Consider the following 23,090-nt stretch of genomic DNA (forward strand, 5'->3'; position numbering starts at 1 on the left):
TGAGGAAAACACATGTTTGGCTGTTGTCTGTCACTTTGTATCTCTCCCTAGCCATCAAATATGCTTTTATAGGTTTACAACAACCTGAAAGAAAATAAGAAAAAAGGAAGTGGAAATAAGTGGGGTTTTGGAGAAAGCATTTGAAAGAAGATAGCATCCAGTTTGGTGGAGTTTGAGGCTCACACGGGAAGCAGGCAGTGTCCAAGTCAAGGGCTGTGCTGTGCACTTGGAAGAATGAGACAGGGGTCAGCTGAGGGAGCAAGAGGGATTCCAGTATCAGTGGTCTTGTGGGGGGAGGAGTAATGTAGAGACAGGCTGGGTGAGGAGACACGGTACAGATGGCTATGTACTGTGCTACATGCTGGCTCCTCTTCCAACTGTGGTGGTGTGGTGGTTGTCTCATCAACGAGCCTTAGGTTTGCAGAAGCTGCTGTTAAATACCAAGTCAGTTCTTAATACATCTGGGTTCTTAGTGTAGCGTTAGAGCAGGCCTGAGGGTCATGGTGGGTCACTGTAGTCTATTGGTTTTCAACCCCCCCCCCTTTCCAGGCTTCCTGTTTGATTGGGTGCAGTGGCAACTGATGGACTCTGATCTTGGTGGGACTGCTTGGGCGGGGCCAAAGGGGTTGCTTAGGCAGGGCCAAAGAGCATCAAGCATAAGAATGTACAAACAGTCCTACTGGAGCAGACAAGAGGCCCATTCTGTTCTCTGCCAGATGCCTACACAAAGCCTAATAGCAGGACATGAACACCCCCCTGCTCAAGTTCCCATCAACTGAGCAGTGTTTCCCAGAAAGGGAACTGTCATGCAACATAATCTTATGGATATTTACTCAAAACCAAGTGCCACTGTGTTAGATGGAACTTATTCCTATGTAAGCGTGCATTTGAACCAGATTTTGCCAGCATCCCTTTTACATCTTGCTCCATGACAGCTGGAGCCAGTGTGGTGTAGTGGTTAAGGTGCTGGACTATGACCTGGGAGACCAGGGTTCGAATCCACACACAGCCATGAAGCTCACTGGGTGACCTTGGGCAAGTCACTGCCTCTCAGCCTCATGAAAACCCTATTCATAGGGTCGACGTAAGTTGGAATTGACTTGAAGGCAGTATACAATACAATACCATGACAGCTGACAACAAACAAAAACAGCCAAACCAGGATTCCTTAGGAATTCCATAGATCACAGTCATGATACTCCAGAACTCTCAAATAAGTTACCTAGAAGTACCATCAAATACATTGTATTATAGTAATAGATCAGAAATTGGAAGTCTCACCGTATAAATTTAACATGGCATTCATGTGGTTTCTAAGCAAGATCCAGAGGGGTTGCAACATTCACACTGCACTAGTGAAAACATATTTATTGTTAGATAATTGCAATTCCAGAAAACAATCCTCCAATGTGATGCCTATGATCTTTTGAAGTAGTCCAGAGTTTACCCTCAGAGAATCTGAAGGTTATTCCTGGGAGAACAACTCTCCACATCATAGCAAATAACTGCAGTCCTACACAGAGCTAGCTAGCAGGTTTTACCTACATCTTCAATTATAAACTTTGAATTCTCACACCACAACCCGAGGGGAATGCCTTTATCATAACACCAGGTTTTAATACACAAGGGTGGTCTCAAATGAAAAGAGATTTCCCCTCTAAACTAGCTTTCTTCACCCACCCACCTCTAGACAGGCCAGACTCTCATTTTGGCATAAGGCCTGGAGGATCCTGGACTCATCAGCAATGGAGGCAGGGAGAGAAGCCCATCCCTGCATACGCAGCAGATTTTTCTGTCCTCAGGTCCCAAACTCATGGCATGTAGCAATACCAAAGCAATGATGGGTCTTTTATTTACTGGCCCAAAGAAGGCTGTGGAACCCTTGATGGCCAGTTATGATTGCAAGGTATTTTGAAGAGACGTTGTTTGCATTTGCAGGACCTTGACTCCACAGCTGATGCAGGTCAGTCTCAAGGGATGCCTAGAGTACTGTCTAGTCTAGTTTTATTGGATGAGTTTCATTAGTTCAGCTTGAGGATGTGAACAGGGTACTTGGATAGCTTTGGGCAACCACCTGGATTCTTGCCCCTTGTGAAATAGGTAAAATAGAGCATGGAAGAATGGCTGGTTGGTCCAGGGAGGTGATTAGTGTCTCTTTGCAGGAGGTTGTGATTCTGGAGCACCTGAAATTGGCAGCGATTATTGAATGGAAGAGTACAAGTCAAGAAGGAAATATACAAGATTCCAAGGGGCCTTGCTAAGGCAGCTAGAAGAGAAGTTGTCTTTGCAGGGCACTAGAGACAATGAAAGTCTTATGAAGGCTGATCAGGCCTGGAGTGTGGTAGGCTCTGCCTCCCTGGAAGAGCTGGCTGGCTAGTTAAAGGGCCCTCATTTTATTTTGTAGTCTGGCTTCAGAAGAGACAGAAATTCTGCAAGGGACTCATCCTATGAGTCAGAGGATGGTGACAGAGCTGTGTCTTCCAGCTAGGGCCCTAAATGATGTACTGGTGGTTCTCCCCCTGGGAAAGTGGCTTAAACCTTGTCCTCTTCTGAGCTCTCCACTAGTTGTGAGTCCCTTGATTATGGTTCATGACAAATAGGAGATCGGTCTGAATATCATAGGTGTGAGGAGGGCATATGGAAGGGTAGATAGAGGAAATCATAGCTCTTAGAAGAAGAAAGAGAGGAGATTACAGTATATTGATATACAATGCAATTATAGTTTCACCAAATTAAAAATACCCAGTTTTAATTAATACGCCTTTCGCAGAACTGTATGTTAAAGTTGATGACTGAACAGACTAAAAGAATGCAATAATTTGTGCTAACATTCAGAACAGAGCTACCGCAACCAATATGGAAGGGCAGAAGAGTGAGAAGAAGATACCTTAATTCAAAAGCAGAAATTGTAATTAAATAACAAAGACCTATCAAATAATGCACTCACTAGTAATGCACTCACTAGTAAGAAAAAGTAGTTAAAATGCAGCCAGGTGTTTGTGCTGATGTGTACATGGATCTCTTGTGTACAGAAGCACCCCTATTTACTACAAAGGAGGAATATAATCTGTATATGGACAGCCTCCCACTATTGAAATGAATGGGGAAGTCAACAAGTTCTGGTAGTAGTGAGTGAATCTGTGTAGAGCTCTGTCACATAGCAGAGTTTCCATATAGAGGAGGGACCATAGCTCAGTGCTTTGCATGCACAAAGCCCCGGGTTCAATTCATGGAGTCTCCAATTAAAACATATTTATTTATTAGATTTATATCCTGCCCTTTCTCCCAGTAGGAGTCCAGGACAGCATACAAAAACACTAAAAACACTTTAACACATAATAAAAACAGACTTTAAAATATATTAAAACAGAACAACCATGAAAAACATATTAAAACAAAACATCTTTAAAAACATATTTTAAAAGCTTTAAAAACATACATTTTTTAAAAAAGGAAGGTTTAAAAACATATTAAAGAGCAATTCCAACACAGACACATACTGTTATAAGGTCTCTACTTAAAAGGCTTGTTGAATGAGGAAGGTCTTCAGTAGGCACCAAAAAGATAACAGAGATGTTGCCTGTCTAATATTTGAGGAGAGGGAATTCCAAAGGGTAGGTGCCACTACACTAAAGGTCCATTTCCTATGTTGTGCGGAACAGACCTCCTGATAAGATGGTATCTGCAGGAGACCCTCACCTGCAGAGTACAGTGATCGACTGGGTATATAAAGGATAAGGCAGTCTTCAGGTATCCTGGTCCCAAGCTGTATAGGGCTTTGTGCACCAAAACTAGAACCTGAATTTGGCCTGGTTGCTAACAGACAGCCAGTGCAATTCTTTCAGCAGCTGGGTGACATGTTGGCGATACCCTGACCCAGTGAGCAGTCTCGCCACTGCATTTTGCACCACCTGCAACTTCCGGACCAGCCTCAAAGGTTGTCCCACATACAGTGCATTACAATCGAGCCTGGAGGTTACCAGTGCGTGGATAACAGTGGTCAGACTATCCCGGTCCAGAAATGGCCGGAGCTGTCTTACCAGCCAAAGCTGGTAAAAGGCACTTCTAGCCACTGAGGTTACCTGGGCCTCTAGTGACAAAGATGGATCCAAGAGCACCCCCAGACTACAGACCTGCTCTTTGAGAGTACGACCCCATCCAAAGCAGGCAACTGACCAATTATCCAAACTCTGGAACCACCAAGCGTGTCCGTCTTGCTAGGATTCAGACTCAGTTTATTGGCTGTCATCCGGCCCACCACCGAGTCCAGGCGGTGGTCCAGGGCTTGCACGGCCTCTCCTGAGTCGGATGCTATGGAGAAATAGAGCTGGGTGTTGTCAGTGTACTGCTGACACCTTGCCCCAATCTCTTGATAGTTCCCAAGAGCTTCATATAGATGTTAAACAGCATGGGGGACAAGATGATAACCTGTGGCACAACTGCCAGGTGGCCGAAAGATAATCACATAATGCTATTCTCTGAAAACGACCCTGGAGATAGGATCAGAACCATTGTAAAACAGTGCCTCCAATACCCATCTCACCAAGTAGGCTCAGAAGGATACCAGAAGGATGGTATCAAAAGCCAACGAGAGATCAAGTAAGAATAACAGGGTCACACTCCCCCTGTCCTTCTCCCGATAAACGTCATCCATCAGGGCGGCCAAGGCTGATTCAGTCCCATAACCAGGCCTGAATCTAGACTTGAATGGGTCAAGATAATCTGTTTCACCCAAGAGTACTTGCAATTGCTGCGCTACAACCCTCTCAATCACCTTCCCTAAGAAGGGGTTATTTGCAACCGGTCGGTAGTTGTCACAAACCAATGGGCCCAGGATGGGCTTTTTCAGGAGTGGTTGGATCATGGCCTCTTTCAGGGAGGCTAGAACCACTCCCTCCCACAATGATGCATTGATCACACCCTGGATCCACTCAGTCAACCCCCCTTGGCAAGCTATAATTAGCCAAGAAAGGCAAGGGTCAAGAGGACATGTTGCTGGCCACATCATCACAAGCACCTTGTCCATGTCATGAGGCCTCATCAACTGAAACCATTCCCAAGAACCTGCAGCAGACGTTGCACTGGATACCTCACTGGAGACTACAGTAGATGTGGATGAGGCATCAAGATTGCTATGGAGACTAGCAACTTTATCCTCGAAGTGCCTTGCAAATAATTCACAGAGGGCCTCCGAAGGGTCTAAAACTCCGTTTCCTGGAATTGATGTCAACAGATCCCTGACAATATGGAAAAGCTCCACTGGATGGCTAGTTGAGGATGCGATAGTGGCGGAGAAGTGGGTCTTCTTCGCCACCTTCACCACTGCACAGTAGGCATGGTTATGATGTTTTACTCATGCCCGATCAGCCTCACAGCATGTCTTTTGCCACTTGCACTGTAGCTTTCGGCCAGCCTGTTTCATTGCCCGTAGCTCACTGGTGTTCCAAGGTGCAAACCAGTCTCCACAATGCTGGAGAGGGAGTTCAGGGCAACTGTGTCAAGAGCCCAATGCACCTCCCTGTTCCACAGTGTGACAAGGGCTTCAACAGGGTCACCTGCTCTATTTATATGGTAGGTAACAGGAAAACTCTTTGACCCTGGAGAGCTACTGTCAGTCAGAGTAAACTATTCTGGGCTAGATGAACAAATAGCCTGAGGTAATATAAAGCAGATTCCTATGTTCTGTACCAGGAACATAATGTTATATAATAGTGATTTATCAGTAACGGTGTGTCATATGCACGCCTATGGCAGTAATCAATTTTGAAGGTATGCTTTACCTACAAGGTAATACTGAGTTGCTAAACATATAAAAGAAGACATTTTCTTCATATGGTAATTTCCATCTTCAAACTTTCTGAATTTAAATGGTTTCTGCAAAAGCTAGCCAAGTTTTACGAGGCTTTTCTGCAATACATTCTTCTATACTACAAGACCTGGTTTAGTTAAGTAAACATCTGGTTTGTTATAATGCTTAAGAACAGAGAAGCACACTTGTTACAGATTTTCTGTCACAAGAAAATGTTTAGCACATTACTTAGCTAAGAAAATTACTATTTTTAGCATCTGATGGAGGATCAAAGCATGACATGCATTCCTACACAAAAGTGTTATGAACTAAGTTTGTGTTGGTGATAATTAAAAATTTGTGGGAAACCAGACATTTTCTTGAAGAATATAGTTTTACAAATGTCAACATTTTAATATTAGAATGCTAAATTCAATGTACTCAAAACACAGCTTGCTTGAGTCGATGTTCAAATAGCAGAATCTCAGCTGTTAGAAAATAGTAATCTTCTTTCTTTCATAAGAGAAGAAAACTGTGACACTGTATAGAGTAATTAAAAAACATAAAGAATTGTTTTCTAACCAACAAGTTAATCAGAGGATATGTTGTCTTCTGTTACAAAACATTTATTTTTATTGAGAGGTTTCATATCTCAGATATCTTATTCAGATTTCGTCTTTAGTTATGCCTTGTATCCTTCCCAAAGAACACAGGAGCACGAATCATAGAATCATAGAGTTGGAAGGGGCCTTGTAGGCCATCGAGTCCAACCCCCTGCTCACAGCAGGAAATCCACAGCTAGAGCATCTCCCGCAGATAGCTGTCCAGCCTCTGCTTGAAGACATCCAGCAAAAGGGATCCCACCACCTTCCTAGGCAGTCGGTTCCATTGCCGAACTGCCCTTACTGTCAAGAAGTTCCTTCTAATGTCCAATCTGAATCTACGCTCCTGCAACTTAAAACCATTAGACCTAGTCCTACCCTCTGGGGCAGCAGTGAACAAATCTGTACCCTCCTCTATGTGACAGCCCTTCAGGTACTTAAAGAGTGCAATCATGTCACCCCTCAGCCTTCTCTTCACCAGACTGAACATGCCAAGTTCCTTCAACCTTTCCTCATAAGACTTGTTCTCCATACCGGCTATCATCCTCGTCGCCCTATTCTGAACCCACTCTAACTTGTCTATATCTTTCTTAAAATGAGGCGCCCAGAACTGAACGCAGTATTCCAGATGAGGCCTGACTAATGCAGAATATAGTGGGACTATTACTTCCCTCGACCTGGAAACTATAGCTCTGTTTATGCAGCCCAAAACCGCATTTGCCTTTTTTGCCGCAGCATCACACTGCTGGGTCATGTTCAACTTGCGATCCACTACAATTCCAAGGTCCTTCTCACACGCACTACTGCTAAGCTGGGTATTTCCCATCCTGTACCCGTGCATTTTGTTTTTGTGGCCTAAATGTAGAATCCTGCATTTGTCTTTATTGAATGTCATTTTATTAATTTAAGCCCAATTTTCTAGTCTATCCAGGTCCCTTTGGATTTTATTCTTGTCTTCCATTGTGTTAGCTATCCCTCCCAGTTTCGTATCATCCGCAAACTTCATAAGGCTTCCCTCCACTCCATCATCTAAGTCATTGATAAAAATGTTGAAGAGTATCGATCCCAGGACAGAACCCTGTGGCACTCCACTCGAGACCTCCTTCCAGTCCGAAGCAGAGCCACCGACGACCACTCTTTGAGTACGGTTTTCCAACCAGTTGTGAATCCACCTGACAGTTCCATGTAGTCCGCATTTGACGAGTTTGCTAATCAAAAGGTCGTGGGGGACTTTGTCAAACGCCTTGCTGAAATCTAGATAGATGACATCTACAGCATTTCCGCCATCTACTAAGCTAGTGACCCGATCAAAAAAAGAGATGAGATTAGTTTGACAGGATTTTTTCTTGACAAACCCATGCTGGCTCCTTCTAATCACAGCATTGTCATCTAGATAGTTGCCAATGGACTCTTTTATTATCCGTTCTAATATCTTTCTCGGTATTGAAGTCAGACTGACCGGCCTGTAATTCCCCGGATCTTCTTTTTTACCCTTTTTAAAGAGCGGGACAACGTTTGCCCGTCTCCAATCCTCTGGCACCTCTCCCGTTCTCCATGATTTCTCAAAGATGATGGCAAGAGGTTCTGAGAGTACATCCGCAAGTTCCTTCAATACTCTGGGATGCAGTTCATCAGGCCCTGGAGATCTGAACTCATTTAGGTTAACTAGGTATTTCCTGACTATCTCCTTATCAATCTCGAACTGCAATCCCGACCCCTTACTGAGATTGCTACCGATGCAAGGTTGCACACTGTTCCCTTTTTGGGAGAAAACGGAGGCAAAATAGGCGTTGAGCAGTTCTGCTTTTTCCTCGTTATCTGTCAACATTTTGCCATCCTCATTGAGCAGCAGTCCCACCGTTTCCTTGGTCTTTCTCTTGCTTCGAACATATCTGAAACCCCCCTTTTTGTTGTTCCTCGCTTCCCTCGCCAGCCTCAGCTCATTCTGGGTTTTAGTTTTCCTTACGCTATTCCTGCAAGCCCGAGCTGCTCATCGGTACTCTTCCTTGGTGATGCGTCCTTCCTTCCATTCTTTATACATGCTCTTTTTTACTTTTACCTCCTCCACCAGTCTTCCGTGTAGCCACATTGGCTTTTTCCAATGTCTTCCATTTTTCTTCCTCTTCGGAATTGTTTGCGATTGCACTTTTTGTAATACGTTCTTCATGAACTCCCACGCTTCTTGGGCTCCTTTTTTCTTTAGTATATCTAGCCACGGGATCCTACCCATCATTTCCCTGAGCTTGCTAAAATCGGCTTTCCTGAAATCCAAGGTCCATGTTTGACTATATTCTTCTTTGGCTTTCCCCAGAATCGCGAATTCCAGCATTACGTGGTCACTTTCCCCCAAGGTACCGACCGCTTTAATTCCTGTGACCAATTCATCCGTGTTAGTTAAGATCAGGTCCAGGATTGCCGATCCCCTTGCTCCTTCTTCTACTTTTTGAAAGAGGAAATTATCAGCAAGGCCTATCAGGAATTTGTTGGAGGCTTTGTGCTTCGCAGAGTTTGTCTCCCAGCAGATATCCGGGTAGTTGAAGTCCCCCATCACTACTACTTCTTGCCTCCTTGAGATTTCAGAGATTTGTTTGAGAAAGGCCTCGTCTACCACCTCTTCTTGGCCAGGGGGTCTGTAGTAGACACCTACTACCATGTCAGTTTTATTTGTTTCTCCATTTATTTTTACCCAAATGATCTCTACCAGACCACTTTGTTCCCTCTCATGGATTTCCATAGAGGTGTATTTGTCTTTGACGTATAACGCTACTCCCCCTCCTTTTCTGTTGAATGATCTTCTTGATATTTGTTGGATCCAGAGGACCATGTGCTGCGCTTCCCTCTTAGTTTTCTCCAGGAGAATATCACAACTTGATTGTTAAATGCATGAATATTTAGCATTTTGTTCAAAGCTGCTGGGAAAAACAGCTGCTGGGGAAAAAACTGGGCTGTAGTTTATGGGCAGTTAGCAAAGTTACACAATAAGTCCATGATATATGGAAGGCATTTCATGGAATTTGCTTTCTATCAACAATGCACATTGTGATAAGACAATAGTATAGGACTGCTGGCTTTGTATCCCTTTAAGTTTGTAGACATGCAACCTAATCTGCATTAAAGCTGAGAAAAATCAGATAGCAGAGATATCTGCCTGAGCATTGACAGTCCTAGTAGGTAATGGCTGCATTTGGATGACCCTCCAAACCATGATCTGGAAGCTGTGGAATGAGCCACAGTTTTGAGTACAATCAGGATCAAACTGAGCTTTACAAGGCTCAAAGTACAGTTTCCCATTTGGAACACAACAACAAACTATGATATCTTTAGACCAGGGGAAGGTGTGGGGGAGGAGAGAACAACCCAGTCAATATTTGGCTGGAGCTGAGGTGGTGAATATCTAGGCCAGCCTTTCCCAACCAGTGTGCCTCCAGATGTTGTTGGACCATAGCCAACATTGCCAATGGTCAGGAAAGATGGGAATTGTGGTCCAACAACATTTGGAGGCACACTGGTTGGGAAAGGCTGATCTAGGCCACATTTGGCTCACAGCCAAAATCCGTGTGACTCACAGCATTAGTCTGGTCTGTTGGCTGTGTCCTTTCCACCAGAGAGCAAGGTGGGTTTACTGGGGTGGTGAAGGAGATGATGGTATGTGGGCTGATACTAGTTGGAAACTGACTCCCTTTTTTCTGCATTGTGTGCTCTGGCTGCATCCCAAGCTGTGCTCCCTGCTACCAACATTTTTCACATTCCTCAAGAGCTGGCCATAGTTTCCTTTCTCCTCATCCTTCCAATAGTCACCTTCATTCCTTCCTTCTCTGCTGCATCCCCACAAGACATTTCAATGGACATTATCACCAGACCATGATCCCTTCCTTGGCTGGCTTTGTTTCTTGCCCTGGTGGGGGGAGCTAGATAGTGCCACAAAGGGTTGCACTAGATATACTGTGTGTCACAGCGAGGGTGCTTGATAGGTTATTAGTCTGACCCAGTTTAAAGTAGCATCATATGGTAGTATGATATTCATATTCTTGTGCTGTAAGAAAGCAACATGGGATCGATGAGTTGGCCTCTAAGTAGGCATATAATAAAGTGGTAAAAGCACAATTTTTAATATTGTTTTTTACCTATTCTTTAGAGTGCCTTTTAAAGAAATCATTTTGGTTTGCCAGTCAATGAATAAAGTTAGATGTCATTATGTTAGATATTAGAGTTTCTAATTCAGCAGAATCCTGACTTGTATAAATGGCTTAGCTCTTCAGTTTGAACCATGCATAATTACTAACATTCTGGTCCTCAGCTTGTTTTACCTACTATTACTTTCATGCATGTTTAAGTACAAGTAAATATGTTTAGGGGTGCAGTAGAAGTGTCCAAATTACTATGATGCACAGGGATTAGAAGCTTTTATTTCAGGGCTGATCACAACAATATGAAATATATTATTAAAATAGTTTAAAACAAATTAAACTCACAACTAGAGAGGGTCCTAAAAGTATACATCTCAAGTGTTAAAAGCCAGGGTGGTGTGTCTTCAGCATACAATGAAAGCTTTACTGTGAAGGTGCCAGGCACACTACTGTGGGGAGGGAATTCCTCAACTCAGGGGCTACCACAGAGAATGGCCTCTTCTGGGCTGCCCCCCCCGAACCTCTGACGGTGGTAGAAATACCAAGAGGGTCCTTCTGTGAAGGATAAGGCTGCCAGTGGCTTCCTACTTTTTGGAACTCCCTGCCTATTGACGCTCTATGTGGGGTTACCCTTGAAAACGGTCCAGAAGCTGCAACTGGTATAGAATGTGGCGGCTTGCCTGATTAAAGGGAGCCGCTGGCGAGATCACATCACTCCAGTGCTGAAGGAGTTGCACTGGTTACCAGTTGTTTTCCGGGCCCAATTCAAGGTGTTGGTTCTGACCTGGGTTTTCTGCCCAGTCTATCTGAAGGAGCGCCTTCAACATCATCAGGGATGCAGCTCAACAAGATCAGCCTCAAAAGGCCTTCTCTCTATCCCACCAGTTAAAACAGCTAGACTAGTGAGAACTAGGGAGAAGGCTTTTTCAATTGTGGTCCCCACTTTGTGGAATTCCCTCCTAAATGATCTCCGCCATGCCCCCTCTATGATGAGCTTCCGCCGGGCCTTGAAGACCTGGCTCTTCAGGCAGGCTTTTGGGGTGGGTTAGGTTTTATTATTGTTGAGATTTTTAACGTTTTAATGTATTTGTATGTTTTTATTTTGTACGTCGCCCAGAGTGGCTGGACAGCCAGCCAGATGGGCGACTAATAAATTTAATAAATAATAAATAATAATCAGGCAAGTGCCTTTAATGTATTCCTACTGGCGCCTGCTGAAAACCTTTCTGTTTAGGGAAGCTTTTCCAGACACATAGATGTTGATCTGTTTTAATTTTTTTAGTTAGTAGCTGTTTTAATTCTTTTAAATATGTTTTTAATTACTTTTTTAACCTTTTTAATATTGTTTATTGTAAACTGCTTTAGAGGTCTTTATTCAAGCAGTATCTAAATTTTGTTGAATAAATGAAATAAATATTAGTCATAATGGCTATATATTACCAATTGCTGGAGAACAGTGGGAGATTGCTGTTGCATACATATTCTTCTTGTGAGCTCCCTGTTGGAATATGGTTGGCCACTGTGGGAAACAGGATGATAAACTACATTGGCCTTTAGTCTGATCCAGTAGCGCTCATTTCATGTTCTTAAACCCAAGGAATGCATGCACATCTGCATTTCTCTGAAAGCACCCCCTCAACATGTGGCTCCATAAAGCCCCAGTCAAAGTTCAAAAAGCAGCTTGTAGATTTTGTTTTGAGGACGAGACCATAGGTCAGTGATAGAGTACAAGCTTTGCATGCAGAAGATCCCAGGTTCATTCCCTGGAATCTCCAGTTAAAAGGATTAGCTAGCAGGTGTTGGGAAATGTCTTTCTGCCTGAGACCCTGGAGAGCAGTTTCCAGTCAGGGCACATAATCTGACACCATATAAGTCATCATCCTATGTATGATTACAGTTAAAGGGAAAACTCAGAGAAAAGTAATGAGCAGATATTGCAGTTTGATTCTGAAGGATCACCTACTGAAAGCTGATCATTTTATTTAGAGGAAAACTTACTAGTATATAATAAATATTTAAACCAAGGTATGGTGGCAGATACTGCCTAGGAAGAGTTCTGGTCAAAAACTGTTTCCCCCCAATACTGGGCAATTAGTGGTGGCTGGTGGCTCCATGCCAGTGGTGCAGTGGAATCCACTCCAGGTTTTAGTGCTGAACTTATTTTGGGAATAGGCTTCAGCATCTTGGACAGCTCCTTGAAAGTTCGGACTAAATCCCAGAGCGGATTCCATGACGCCACTGACATGGATTTGCCACTGCTTAAAATATATTATTTTGCTTTCTTGATTGAAATCTGCAAATTAGGTTTGTAGAAAAACTTCATGGATCTTGGTTTTGTTAACATCTATCAGCCTTTAGGGTCCAATCAATCGCTTTTTTTCTCTATGTTTCTTGGTTAGGGATCTAACATCATAGACACGTGCACAGAAATGCTGATGTATGGAATTTTGCTGAAAATATCTGCAGGAAATATTCAGGAGCGGGTGTTTTTTCTTTTTGACAATCTTTTGGTCTATTGCAAAAGAAAACATAGGTAAGGTACATGCTTTGAAAATTTGCCTTATAAAAGTCATATGGATTTTAATGTTAAAAATATTTCTGATACTGAGATTTAACTACTTTAATGCTAAGATATGTACTTACTTTTTGAAATTATAGGCCCTTTAAAATGCAAAGCGAACTGCACCAAAGATTTAGGGGGGGAGTTTTAGGGATGCAGGGCATTCTTCACTCTGTTGTTTCAAGCTTAATTTTTATTATAAAATTAATTTCTTAAATGCAATATATAGAAATGGACAGTAATCATTTAAAAATAAGATTTGTTCCATCTGTAATATAATTAATTGCTAATAATGATTAATAGTCTTGATGATCCTGGAGTAAAAGTAGTAAAGATAATGTTTGTGCTCCCTCCCCCCCCCCGCTTGCAATAAGACGATTGAAGAACAGCAAAGCATCTACAGAAGGCCATCGTTATCTCTTCCGGGGCAGAATAAACACAGAGGTGATGGAAGTGGAGAATGTAGATGACGGTACAGGTATGTGCATCACCACCAAGCAGATAATCTAAAAATGTTGTTGTATGTAAATATAAGCACATCTTCTTTTTGAACCATTCTGTTGGCTTTGCATCCCTTTGTCTTTGCAATAACTTGTATGATTAACATTCATGCAGTTATTTGGTAGTAGTTAGAGAGCCAGTGTGGTGTAGTGGTTAAGGTGTTGGACTACAACCTGGGAGACCAGGGTTTGAATCCTCACACAGCCATGAAACTCACTGGGTGACCTTGGGCCAGTCACTGCCTCTCAGCCTCATGAAAACCCTGTTCATAGGGTCTCCATAAGTCGGAATCGACTTGAAGGCAGTACATTTACATTAGCAGAATTGAAATATAGATTACAGGAATAAGAACAGTTGAGCTCCTATTTATAAACAAAGGCCTGTAGTCTATAAGCCCTGGTCCTATGAGTTGCTGTGCTGATGTGGTACAATAATACCTCAGTTAACAAAGTGCATGCGTTCCTGGACATTACTACTTTAACAGAAACTTTGGTATCAGAGGTAGGAATAACATGGGAAGAATAAGGATAGGTTCCTACACTTGCTCATAAATGGTTGGGGCAGCTTCAACAGGGGCTTTAAAGGGTGCCTACTTGGCACCCACCCCCTCCCCCTCCCCTCCTTTTCCTCTGAATGTATTGGATCCTTCCCTCCCCAGCCCTGGGAGAAAGCAAGAGATCTCTTTAATGCAAGGCAAACACAGGCTTGTCAGTTTCACCCCAGCAAAGCAAAAGCACAGGCTTGAAAGTTTATCCATAGCATTGCAAAGACATAGCCTGGTCAGTTTCACCTTAAAGCAAAGACACAGGCTTGAGAGTTTATCCATAGCAAAACAAAGCTTGTCAGTTTCACCTTAAAAAAAGGCTTTGTTAAAAAGGAGCTATTACTGTATACCACAAGGATACTGGTGGAGGCACAACTAGTTAGTGGTAGTATAGTGCTATAAGTAGCCATTCATTTAGCCTCCAATTGGGTATTCATCCACTTTAGAGCTCATAAGGGCTTTTTTTTAACCCTCTGTTGCTAGTTTTTTCTTAGCTAATTCTCTGATTAATGGCACTCTGGTGAAAAAGTGATCAGTTATATTCTGTCCAGAAACTGTAAATGTGCTTCTCAACACTGTCTGATCTAGGTTTTGAGTTACTGGGGCAGCTTCTTCCTTCCTTTTATTGTATGACTGCATCATAAACATGATTAGAAATTGCAACCATGTCAGACTTTTATGCCATACATTGCAGGTTTCAGTGGTATATATTGCCTCAGTGGACATCTTCCTCTGAATGACACAAATTGCTCATCATTTGCAACATTCATATATGCCTAGAAGCGTTGTGAGAGAGTCTTAGGGTTGTATCCAGCATAGGATTGCCAGGTTCAGGGCCTGAGACTGATCCTTCATCTTTAGGAGAAGAGAAAACCAGCCAAATGCAGGTGTTCTTGCAACACTGTAATGTGAAAAAGCACAAGGTGGAATTCTCCCTTCCCCCTGCACAAATTTTAAAGATACAGAAGACCTCTTGGAGACCGGGCCTGGCAACCAAGAGGTCTTCTGTATCTTTAAAAGTTGTGCAGGGGGAAGGGAGAATTCCACCTTGTGCTTTTTCCCATTACAGTGTTGCAAGAAAACCTGCACTTGCCTGACTTTCTCTTCTCCTAAAGATACAAGATCAGTCTCAGGCCCTGAGCCTAACAACCCTAATCCAGCATGAGTCTTACTGAGAATAAACCCCCCGAAATTAATGGACAATGACTAATATTAATTTCAATGTGTCTGCTCTGACTGTAACTTTTAGTTGCATATAACCCTTGGTAAATATATCTCACACATCACTCACAGGGAGAAGCTTGTCTTTCACATTGGTAGTTTGGTGTTGAGGCTGATAATGTAATCCAAGGACGTTGACTGATAATAATATATTGTATATTTTAATTATGGATGTTTTTACTGCTTCAATGTGTTTTTAAAATTATGTGTAGATGTTATAATTTATTTTATACTTGTAAATACCTTAGGAACCATTTTGGCACATAGGTGGTTTATAATATTATTTTTTTTAGGAGGCTAGTGATATGCTCTGGAAGTGCTGAGGGCAATTTTTCTTTCTGTCTTAGGATGGGATCAAGAATTACTTTGTGTGGCCCAGAGTGTTTAGTGCTTATATCTTGAAAAGTTTCCTTTCTGTTACCTTTTTCCAGCTGACTATCACAGCAGTGGCCACATTGTTCTCAATGGTTGGAAGATACACAACACAGCAAAGAATAAGTGGTTTGTATGCATGGCCAAAACACCTGAAGAAAAGCAGGAATGGTTGGAAGCTATTCTGAAAGAAAGAGAAAGAAGAAAAGGTGATAGCATAAATTTCACATTGTGGCTTGTTTTCTAAGCAATGTCATACCTGGAAGAAGATTGGCTGTGTGACCCTTGTTCCTTGCTGTCCTCAGCCTGAGCCATGTAGAATTCAAACTAGTTTTGTCATACCGTATTATTTCTTTTATGCCTTACTTGCAGTGGCAGCTGATGGCTCCATGTCAGTGAGGCAGTGGAATCTGGTCCAGGTTTTAGTCCAGATTTTCAAGGAGCTGTCCAAGGTGCTGCCATCCACTCTTTATTCTGCTTACTTAGGAGCCAAGATGAATTTCTAATCAAAAGCTGTTGGAGATTCCTTTCTTTCATTTACCATTTGTATTGGCCCCTGCTTATTTAGACATCAATAGGAGATATAATAGGAATAAACATTCATGAAATGATGGGGCAATGCTGCATGAGAGGGGAGATGTAGAAGATTACATGAAGACCCTTTTGTAATCCATACAGCATATTTTTTGCCTCAAAACTAAAAAAAGAAAACATTGCCCACCAAAATTTTGAGTGGTTTGCAAATGCATCATTAGGTGCCCAGCCACACAACAGTTATAGGAGCAACAGATGCTAGCTCAGGAAGTAGTTGAATTTTATCAGCAAATTCCATTTACCAAGTCCTGGGAAACCATGATTTCCCCATGGATGCACTGTAACTATGAGGAAAGATATTTGGATCATCCAGCAATAGCAACACTAGGTGAAGGAATGTGTTTTGGATCTCCCATGAGAAATGTTTGAACACTGTGTTTTTAATGCTCAAAGAAGCCACAGCATAGAAAGGCCTCGAGACATTGGGGAAATATAGCCAAAGGCTTTGAGAGAAATAAGATTGTAAGAGCAGGATGATCTATCATATCATTACTCAAAATAGAAACTTTTGAAACATTTCTCAAGTGTTTTTTATTTTGTTAAGCTTTATTTTTTACTGTCTCCTGCTAACTATCTTCAAAACATCTGTGTAAACACCTCTTTTAGAAAGCAGGATGCATTGACTTAATTACAAGCAGAATTACAGATGATTCATGAAGAGCACTGTTTGCAAAATTCAAATACCTTTACTAAAAGTAGCTGTAAACAGCATTCCATTCACCATGAAGAAAAAAGTTTTAACTCGTTTGTTTGCATTAAAAGACAACATTTATCAAAATTCTGCCATGGATACAGACTAATTGAAACGTTTGCACAAGGATAACTGGAAAGAAAATTTAGCTGACTTTCTGAAGTGGAGATCTTATGATCTTAAATGCTGTTACCTGAAAAAAAAAGGAGATGAAGATTAGGTAGAGTAGGGCCCCGCTTTACAGCGCTTTGCTTTACGGCGCTTTGCTTTACGGCGCTTTGCTTTACGGCGCTTCGCTAATGTGGCGGTCTCAGTTAGACGCAATTAGACTAAAGCCCCACTCATACGGCGCTTGTTCCACTTTTACAGCGGTTTTCGGGCGTGACACACCATTCAATTCAATGCGTTCCGCTTTTAGGCGGTTTTCGCTTTTCGGTCAGAGTCCGGAACATAACCCGCCGTATGACTGGGGCCCTACTGTATATTGGCACCTTTCTCCTTGCCCCTTACATTTTTAAGCATTGTGGGTGTTGTCTCATGTTACATTGCTAAAGTTTGTTCATTTCTGTGTTAAAATGTGAAATTGTCCCGCTCATAATATTCAGCTGTATTGAGAATCAAATGCCATTTCCTCAAAAAGTTCTTGTCCCACTTGAAATATAAGTTGAGCTTCTGGCATATTCAAGTCAGGAAAGAGCTCAGGGACATGTAGTTTTCCAGGGTACCTGAGTAGTCAGTAGAAACAACAAGTATCTTTGAAACTACACATCTGAGATTTCCTTGCACTGTGTGAGCATACTTGTGTAAGGAAATCTGGAAGATGTTGTGTTAACATCCCTACTGATTACTCAGGTGCTCTAGAAAACTGTACAGTAGGGCCCCGCTTCTCGACGCCCTGCTTTTCAGCGTTCTGCTAATATGGCGCCAGCGGGGTGATCAGCTGGAGTGGGGCTGGAGCTCCCCGCACTCCAGCTGATCATGCCGGAGGAGGGGAAGATCAACTGTAGTGCGCTACAGCTGATCTTCTCTTCTTCTGGTGCAATCAGACTCCCCCGCTTGAGCTGATCGCATCCAAGGAGGGGAAGATCAGCGGTAGCATGCTACCGCTGATCTTCTCCTCCTCTGGTGCGATCAGCGGGTTAGGTTCCAGACCCCCGCGCTACAGCTGATTTGCTTTTCGGCAGGGGTCTGGAACCTAACCTGCCATATGAGTGGGGCCCTACTGTATGTCTCAAGGTCCCTGGAGTATGGGATTCTGGCTTTTCAGTATTCTAGGCATTAGGAAAGAACAGAGATCTGGTTGTTTATGATACTGCTGCCACTGATCGATATGTATGGGATGAAGGGAAGGAGTGGCAGGGCTCAACATTAAGGCATTCGGGGGAGCTATGTGGGCTCTTTCCACATTTGATTATGTCACTGGGCAGGTGACAGAATTGCCAAATTGTGAGATGTGAAAAACAGCCATTTTTCAATGTGGAAATTTATTTAACAAATTTTAACTGCTTTTTGAGAAAAGAATAGTTTACAAGGGAAAAAATAGATTGTATTAGTGGAGCCTAATTCTGAATTGAGCTGAGGGGAATTCACCCATTGCTGAGTAGCCTCATCTTTGAGGAGGCATGTCTTTATAATTAGCACTCATGATGCAAAGGGGTTCATAAATATAGAGGAATTCAACCAATAAGATTTATAGCCTGTAGTTTAAAGTGACTTACCAAAGCATTCTTTTAAATGTCACTTACTAGGATCTGGTCCAGCTCTGGGACATTAACCTTGTGTATAATAGACCTCAAAGTAGTGGAGAAGGCATATTTTTGTGGGTCTGGAGTCAGAAAATATGGTGGTTAGGTTCCCATATAGCAGAAACATAGTAGCTATTATGTGCACTATCCTGCCTGCTTTTATTTAATTATGAACCTCTGGCCCTGCCAGCATTATCTAATTCTGCCAGACAGGCACTGTAGCTGTGTTTTGGTTTTCCTGGCAACCCTACAGGTAGACTGAAACTCACCCCATTTAAACTTTTGGAATCACTGTGAGATGAGTTCTCTGTTGATTGGTTATGACTGAGAAGACTCTGTAGTCATTATGTATTTGGCAGGAATCTTTCCAAGATCTGCTATCTGAGGTCTTTATAACTGGAAATGCAAGATATTGAGCCTTGGGCCTTGTAGTATCTCTTGTTTACAGTTTTAATCTACAGAAAATGATTGTATGTATTGTTTTGTAGGAAGTAGTTCAACTGTAACTCGCAATAACATTACGATTCCAGTTTTGTCATGTAGACCAAAGAGCTTACATATTTTATCTTACATCTACAATGTCCAAGCTTGAAATTATTCTGGGAAAATTCTCCTAATACAGTTGCCAAAACCTGGAAACACTTCAAAATGACTGAATTTTGTTTTTGTTTCCCAGGGCTAAAACTAGGCATGGAACAAGATACTTGGGTGATGATCTCTGAACAAGGAGAGAAGCTTTATAAAATGATGTGCAGACAAGGGAATTTGATCAAAGACCGGAAGAGAAAATTAACCACGTTCCCAAAATGCTTTCTTGGAAGGTATGTGTTTACATTTCTGTTTTGGATTTCACCTGACTGGAACCTTGTTTTAGCTATTCTTTGCCATTCTAGTGAATTAAGAATGAATCACAAGGGATATACCTATAAAGCACTGATTCCTACTTTAGCCAAAATATTTTTTGTTAATCTTTCTGGAAGTCAGCAAATATTATAGTTCTCATGTTGCTTGGGTTATAGTTCCACATTGTGGTCACAGGCAGGAAAGACAAGTTGAGGGATGTAGGTCATTCCCAGCATTCCTCAGTTCGCTTTCCTGCCTCCATTGAACTGGTCGCATTCTGTCTTTGCTCCCCTTTTTACCTCAGGTTTTCTTATTATTATCTATCATTGTGCCTTTAAAGCCCTCTCTCTCCCGCTATACTGCTCTGGTGACTGTGTCTTCCTTTAAAAAAAAAATAAAAGTTCTGTTTTTCCCACCCTTTTTCCCTTTCTCTGATTTCTAATCTTATCTCGGACCTTTTCAGTGAGGGGGGAGAACGAAGCCGTCGTATTTCCCCTTCGTTTACAACAAATTCTTTTGGCCTGAGTCCAATTCTTTCAGCCTGAGTCCACCGCACTTTCATGTCAGGCGCGTGTGTTGCACTCCGCTTGCCTCCTTTACCTCAGCAGAACCACTGAAATGGCATCCAGTGGCCTTTTACCAGAGGCATCTACAGCTCCCGCGCTTGGTGCAGCCTGCAAGGCCAAGCAGAAGCACAGACATCTGGAGCCCCCCTCCCTGGCCAAAATGAAGCCCTGGAGCCAAAAAAGCAGCCCCGTACAAGCCCTGATCTGCTGCCTGGACTTGGTGGTGGATTGATGAGGGCCAATAAACTGAGTCTGAATCCTAGCAAGACGAATCCTAGCACTGTGGGTTGGTGGTTCCTGAGTTCAGATAATTGGTCAGTTGCCTGCTTTGGATGGGGCATACTCCCTCTGAAAGAGCAGGTCCGTAGTCTGGGGGTGCTCCTAGATCTTTCTTTGTCACTAGAGGCCCAGGTGACCTCAGTGACTAGGAGTACCTTTTACCAGCTTTGGCTGGTAAGACAGCTGCAGCCGTTTCTGGACCGGGATAGCCTGACCACTGTTGTCCACACATTGGTAACCTCCAGGCTGGATTACGGTAATGTGTTCTATGTGGAGCTGCCCTTGAGGTTGGTCCAGAAGCTGCAGCTGGTACAAAATGCGGTGGTGAGACTACTCACTGGGCAGGGTATCACCAACATGTCACCCTGCTGCTGAAAGAATTGCACTGTCTGCCCATTTGCTACCGGGCCAAGTTCAAGGTTCTCGTTTTGGTGTACAAAACCCTATACAGCTTGGGACCAGGATACCTGAAAGACCGTCTTATCCCTTATATACCCAGTTGATCACTGCGCTCTGCAGGTGAGGGCCTCCTGCAGATACCCTTTGACAAATGGACTCTCTTTTGATCTCCTTCCACCCGGCCTCCTTGGGGAAGAGGGTCACCTTCCCTACTCTCTCAAGTTGGATTAGGGCATGTATAGCGCTTGCCTATGAGTCACAGAAATTGCCAATCCCAACTAGAATTACTGCCCATTCTACGAGGGCTGCTACCACCTCTGCAGCGCTATCAGCCAATGCTCCTTTGGAGGAGATCTATAGAGTAGCTATTTGGGCATCACCCAGTTCATTCACCAAACACTATAAAATTGACAGGTATGCTTTGGCAGAGGCAGCTTTTGGCTGAAGGGTTCTATAGCAGGTTCTATCTGCTTGATGGACAGCTTTTTACATATGGCCCTCCCTACATGGGAAGCTTTAGAACATCCCAAGCTGATGAGTTTCACCAGCAACATGAGAAAGAACCATTTGTTCCCTACCTGAAGGGTAGTTCTGTGTTGCTAGTCAGAAACTCATCAGCCCCATCCTTGTGGCTGTCCTTTTCCTGTTTTGCCTGTTTATCTGGGGTTCTCATGTAATCCTCAATAAAGGGAAGTAAATTTTTGTCCTCGACTATTGTCCTCTACTATTCCTTTGACCTATTCGAGCTTGGTGAGGACACAAACTGAGGAATGCTGGGAGCGACCTACTTCCCTTAACTTGTCTTTCCTGCCTGCGACCACAAGGTGGAGCTATAACCCAAGCCGATGAGTTTCTGACCAGCAACACATTGCTACTCTTCAGGTAGGAAGCCAGTGGTTCTTTCTTTAATCTAGAATATTTATGAGATAAATTAGTACAACTGTGAAATTGTTGAGCAGAACACCAGTCCACCTGCTCCCTCTTAAGCTCTGAAGCTGAAATTACCATGTCACACACCAAAAGTAATTTGTTAATTGACCCTTGATCTTGCAAGCAAGTAGTGTTGTTTTCCTTCTACAGTTTTGAATGTCATATAGAATATGGTATATATTGCAGATTCTCATTATTTTTCAGGGATAGTCAAGAACCTAGTATAAAGGAACAACAATAAAATAAAAAGAACTCTTTTGTGCTCTTACTAAGCTTGAAGCAACTTCATTAAATGATCAGAATATTTAAACCTGGAAACTTTAAGTCAGAAAAAGTAATCATGGCCTGTTAAGATAACTATATCAGTTAGTTTTGTTAACACTTTCTGCAGATTGTCTCAGTTGCCACTCCAGAAGATGAGTTTTATTCCATTTGGGCCAGCAGGAAGCAGACTGAATAACAAAAACTGATAGGAAAACCTCATCCCTTCCTGTAGCCTCCCAGACTTCTGCCTCAGTAGAAAGTGCTGGGCCGTTGTTTCTCTAAGCAGGCCTCAAACAATGAATGCTTCCAGTTGACCTCTTTAATTGAGCATTCATCCTGATTTGTTTGCAGGGAGATTAGACAACACACTATTTAATGAGCCTTCACTCTGATTTGTTTGCAGGGAGACTTGATGATGTTCCCTGAAAGCAAGCATTATTCCACACTTTCCACTGTATTTTATGGCCACGTTCCTTATTTCAAAAAGTCCAATTTTGGGGAGGTGGGTTTGTTGTGCAGGAGCTCCAAATGAGCTTTAATCACACAACCTGAATTTGCCAGTATGTGGCTGAATCCCACCCCAAAATAGCAACAGTCTGGAACAGTCCAAACTTGCAGCTAGAGACAGAGATTCAGCCAGATCACCTTTGGATCACTTTGAAAGGGCGAGCCCCTAGAAGATGCATAAGAGACAGGTCTTCAACAAATACTATCCTCACTTACAGGGGTCTTAGGCCTTGGCACTAAATTCAGCAAATGCATATTCCAAAGTACTCACCTGATCTGCACCTCCTTGACTGGAGTGTGGATTGGATGTAGGTCAACTTCAGACTCCACACTCTATCTGAATTTCGCAATGAGGTGTGCTGAAGTCTTTTTAAAATATGAGGTAGCTGAGGGCTGTCTCCCTTCTTTTTACTTTCAGAAAAGCAGCTCTGAAGTAGCTAGGTGTTCATTGCTGTGCTAATAGCCTTCTCTTTCCCTAGAGTAACAGGTACTGATGATGTAACTCTAAAGGAAATTATATGGAAAAAATATGGCTGCCACTACATATGGCCATGCCT

The 23,090-nt window shown here is 42.7% G+C and overlaps 1 protein-coding gene across 4 annotated transcripts in view; it reads left to right on the plus strand.

The window, feature by feature from the left end:
* Positions 1 to 23,090, plus strand: part of PREX2 (phosphatidylinositol-3,4,5-trisphosphate dependent Rac exchange factor 2) — a 252,350-nt gene that overhangs the window by 54,655 nt on the left and 174,605 nt on the right. For all 4 annotated transcript variants that reach the window (XM_061600721.1, XM_061600748.1, XM_061600730.1 and 1 more), the window contains 4 exons: positions 12,917 to 13,050; positions 13,452 to 13,555; positions 15,775 to 15,924; positions 19,422 to 19,566. In XM_061600721.1, the coding sequence (XP_061456705.1) occupies positions 12,917 to 13,050; positions 13,452 to 13,555; positions 15,775 to 15,924; positions 19,422 to 19,566 (533 nt within the window). The remainder of the gene's footprint in view (positions 1 to 12,916; positions 13,051 to 13,451; positions 13,556 to 15,774; positions 15,925 to 19,421; positions 19,567 to 23,090) is intronic.

This window comes from Rhineura floridana, chromosome 1 (assembly GCF_030035675.1).
Source record: "Rhineura floridana isolate rRhiFlo1 chromosome 1, rRhiFlo1.hap2, whole genome shotgun sequence".
NCBI classification, from domain to species: Eukaryota; Metazoa; Chordata; class Lepidosauria; order Squamata; family Rhineuridae; genus Rhineura; species Rhineura floridana.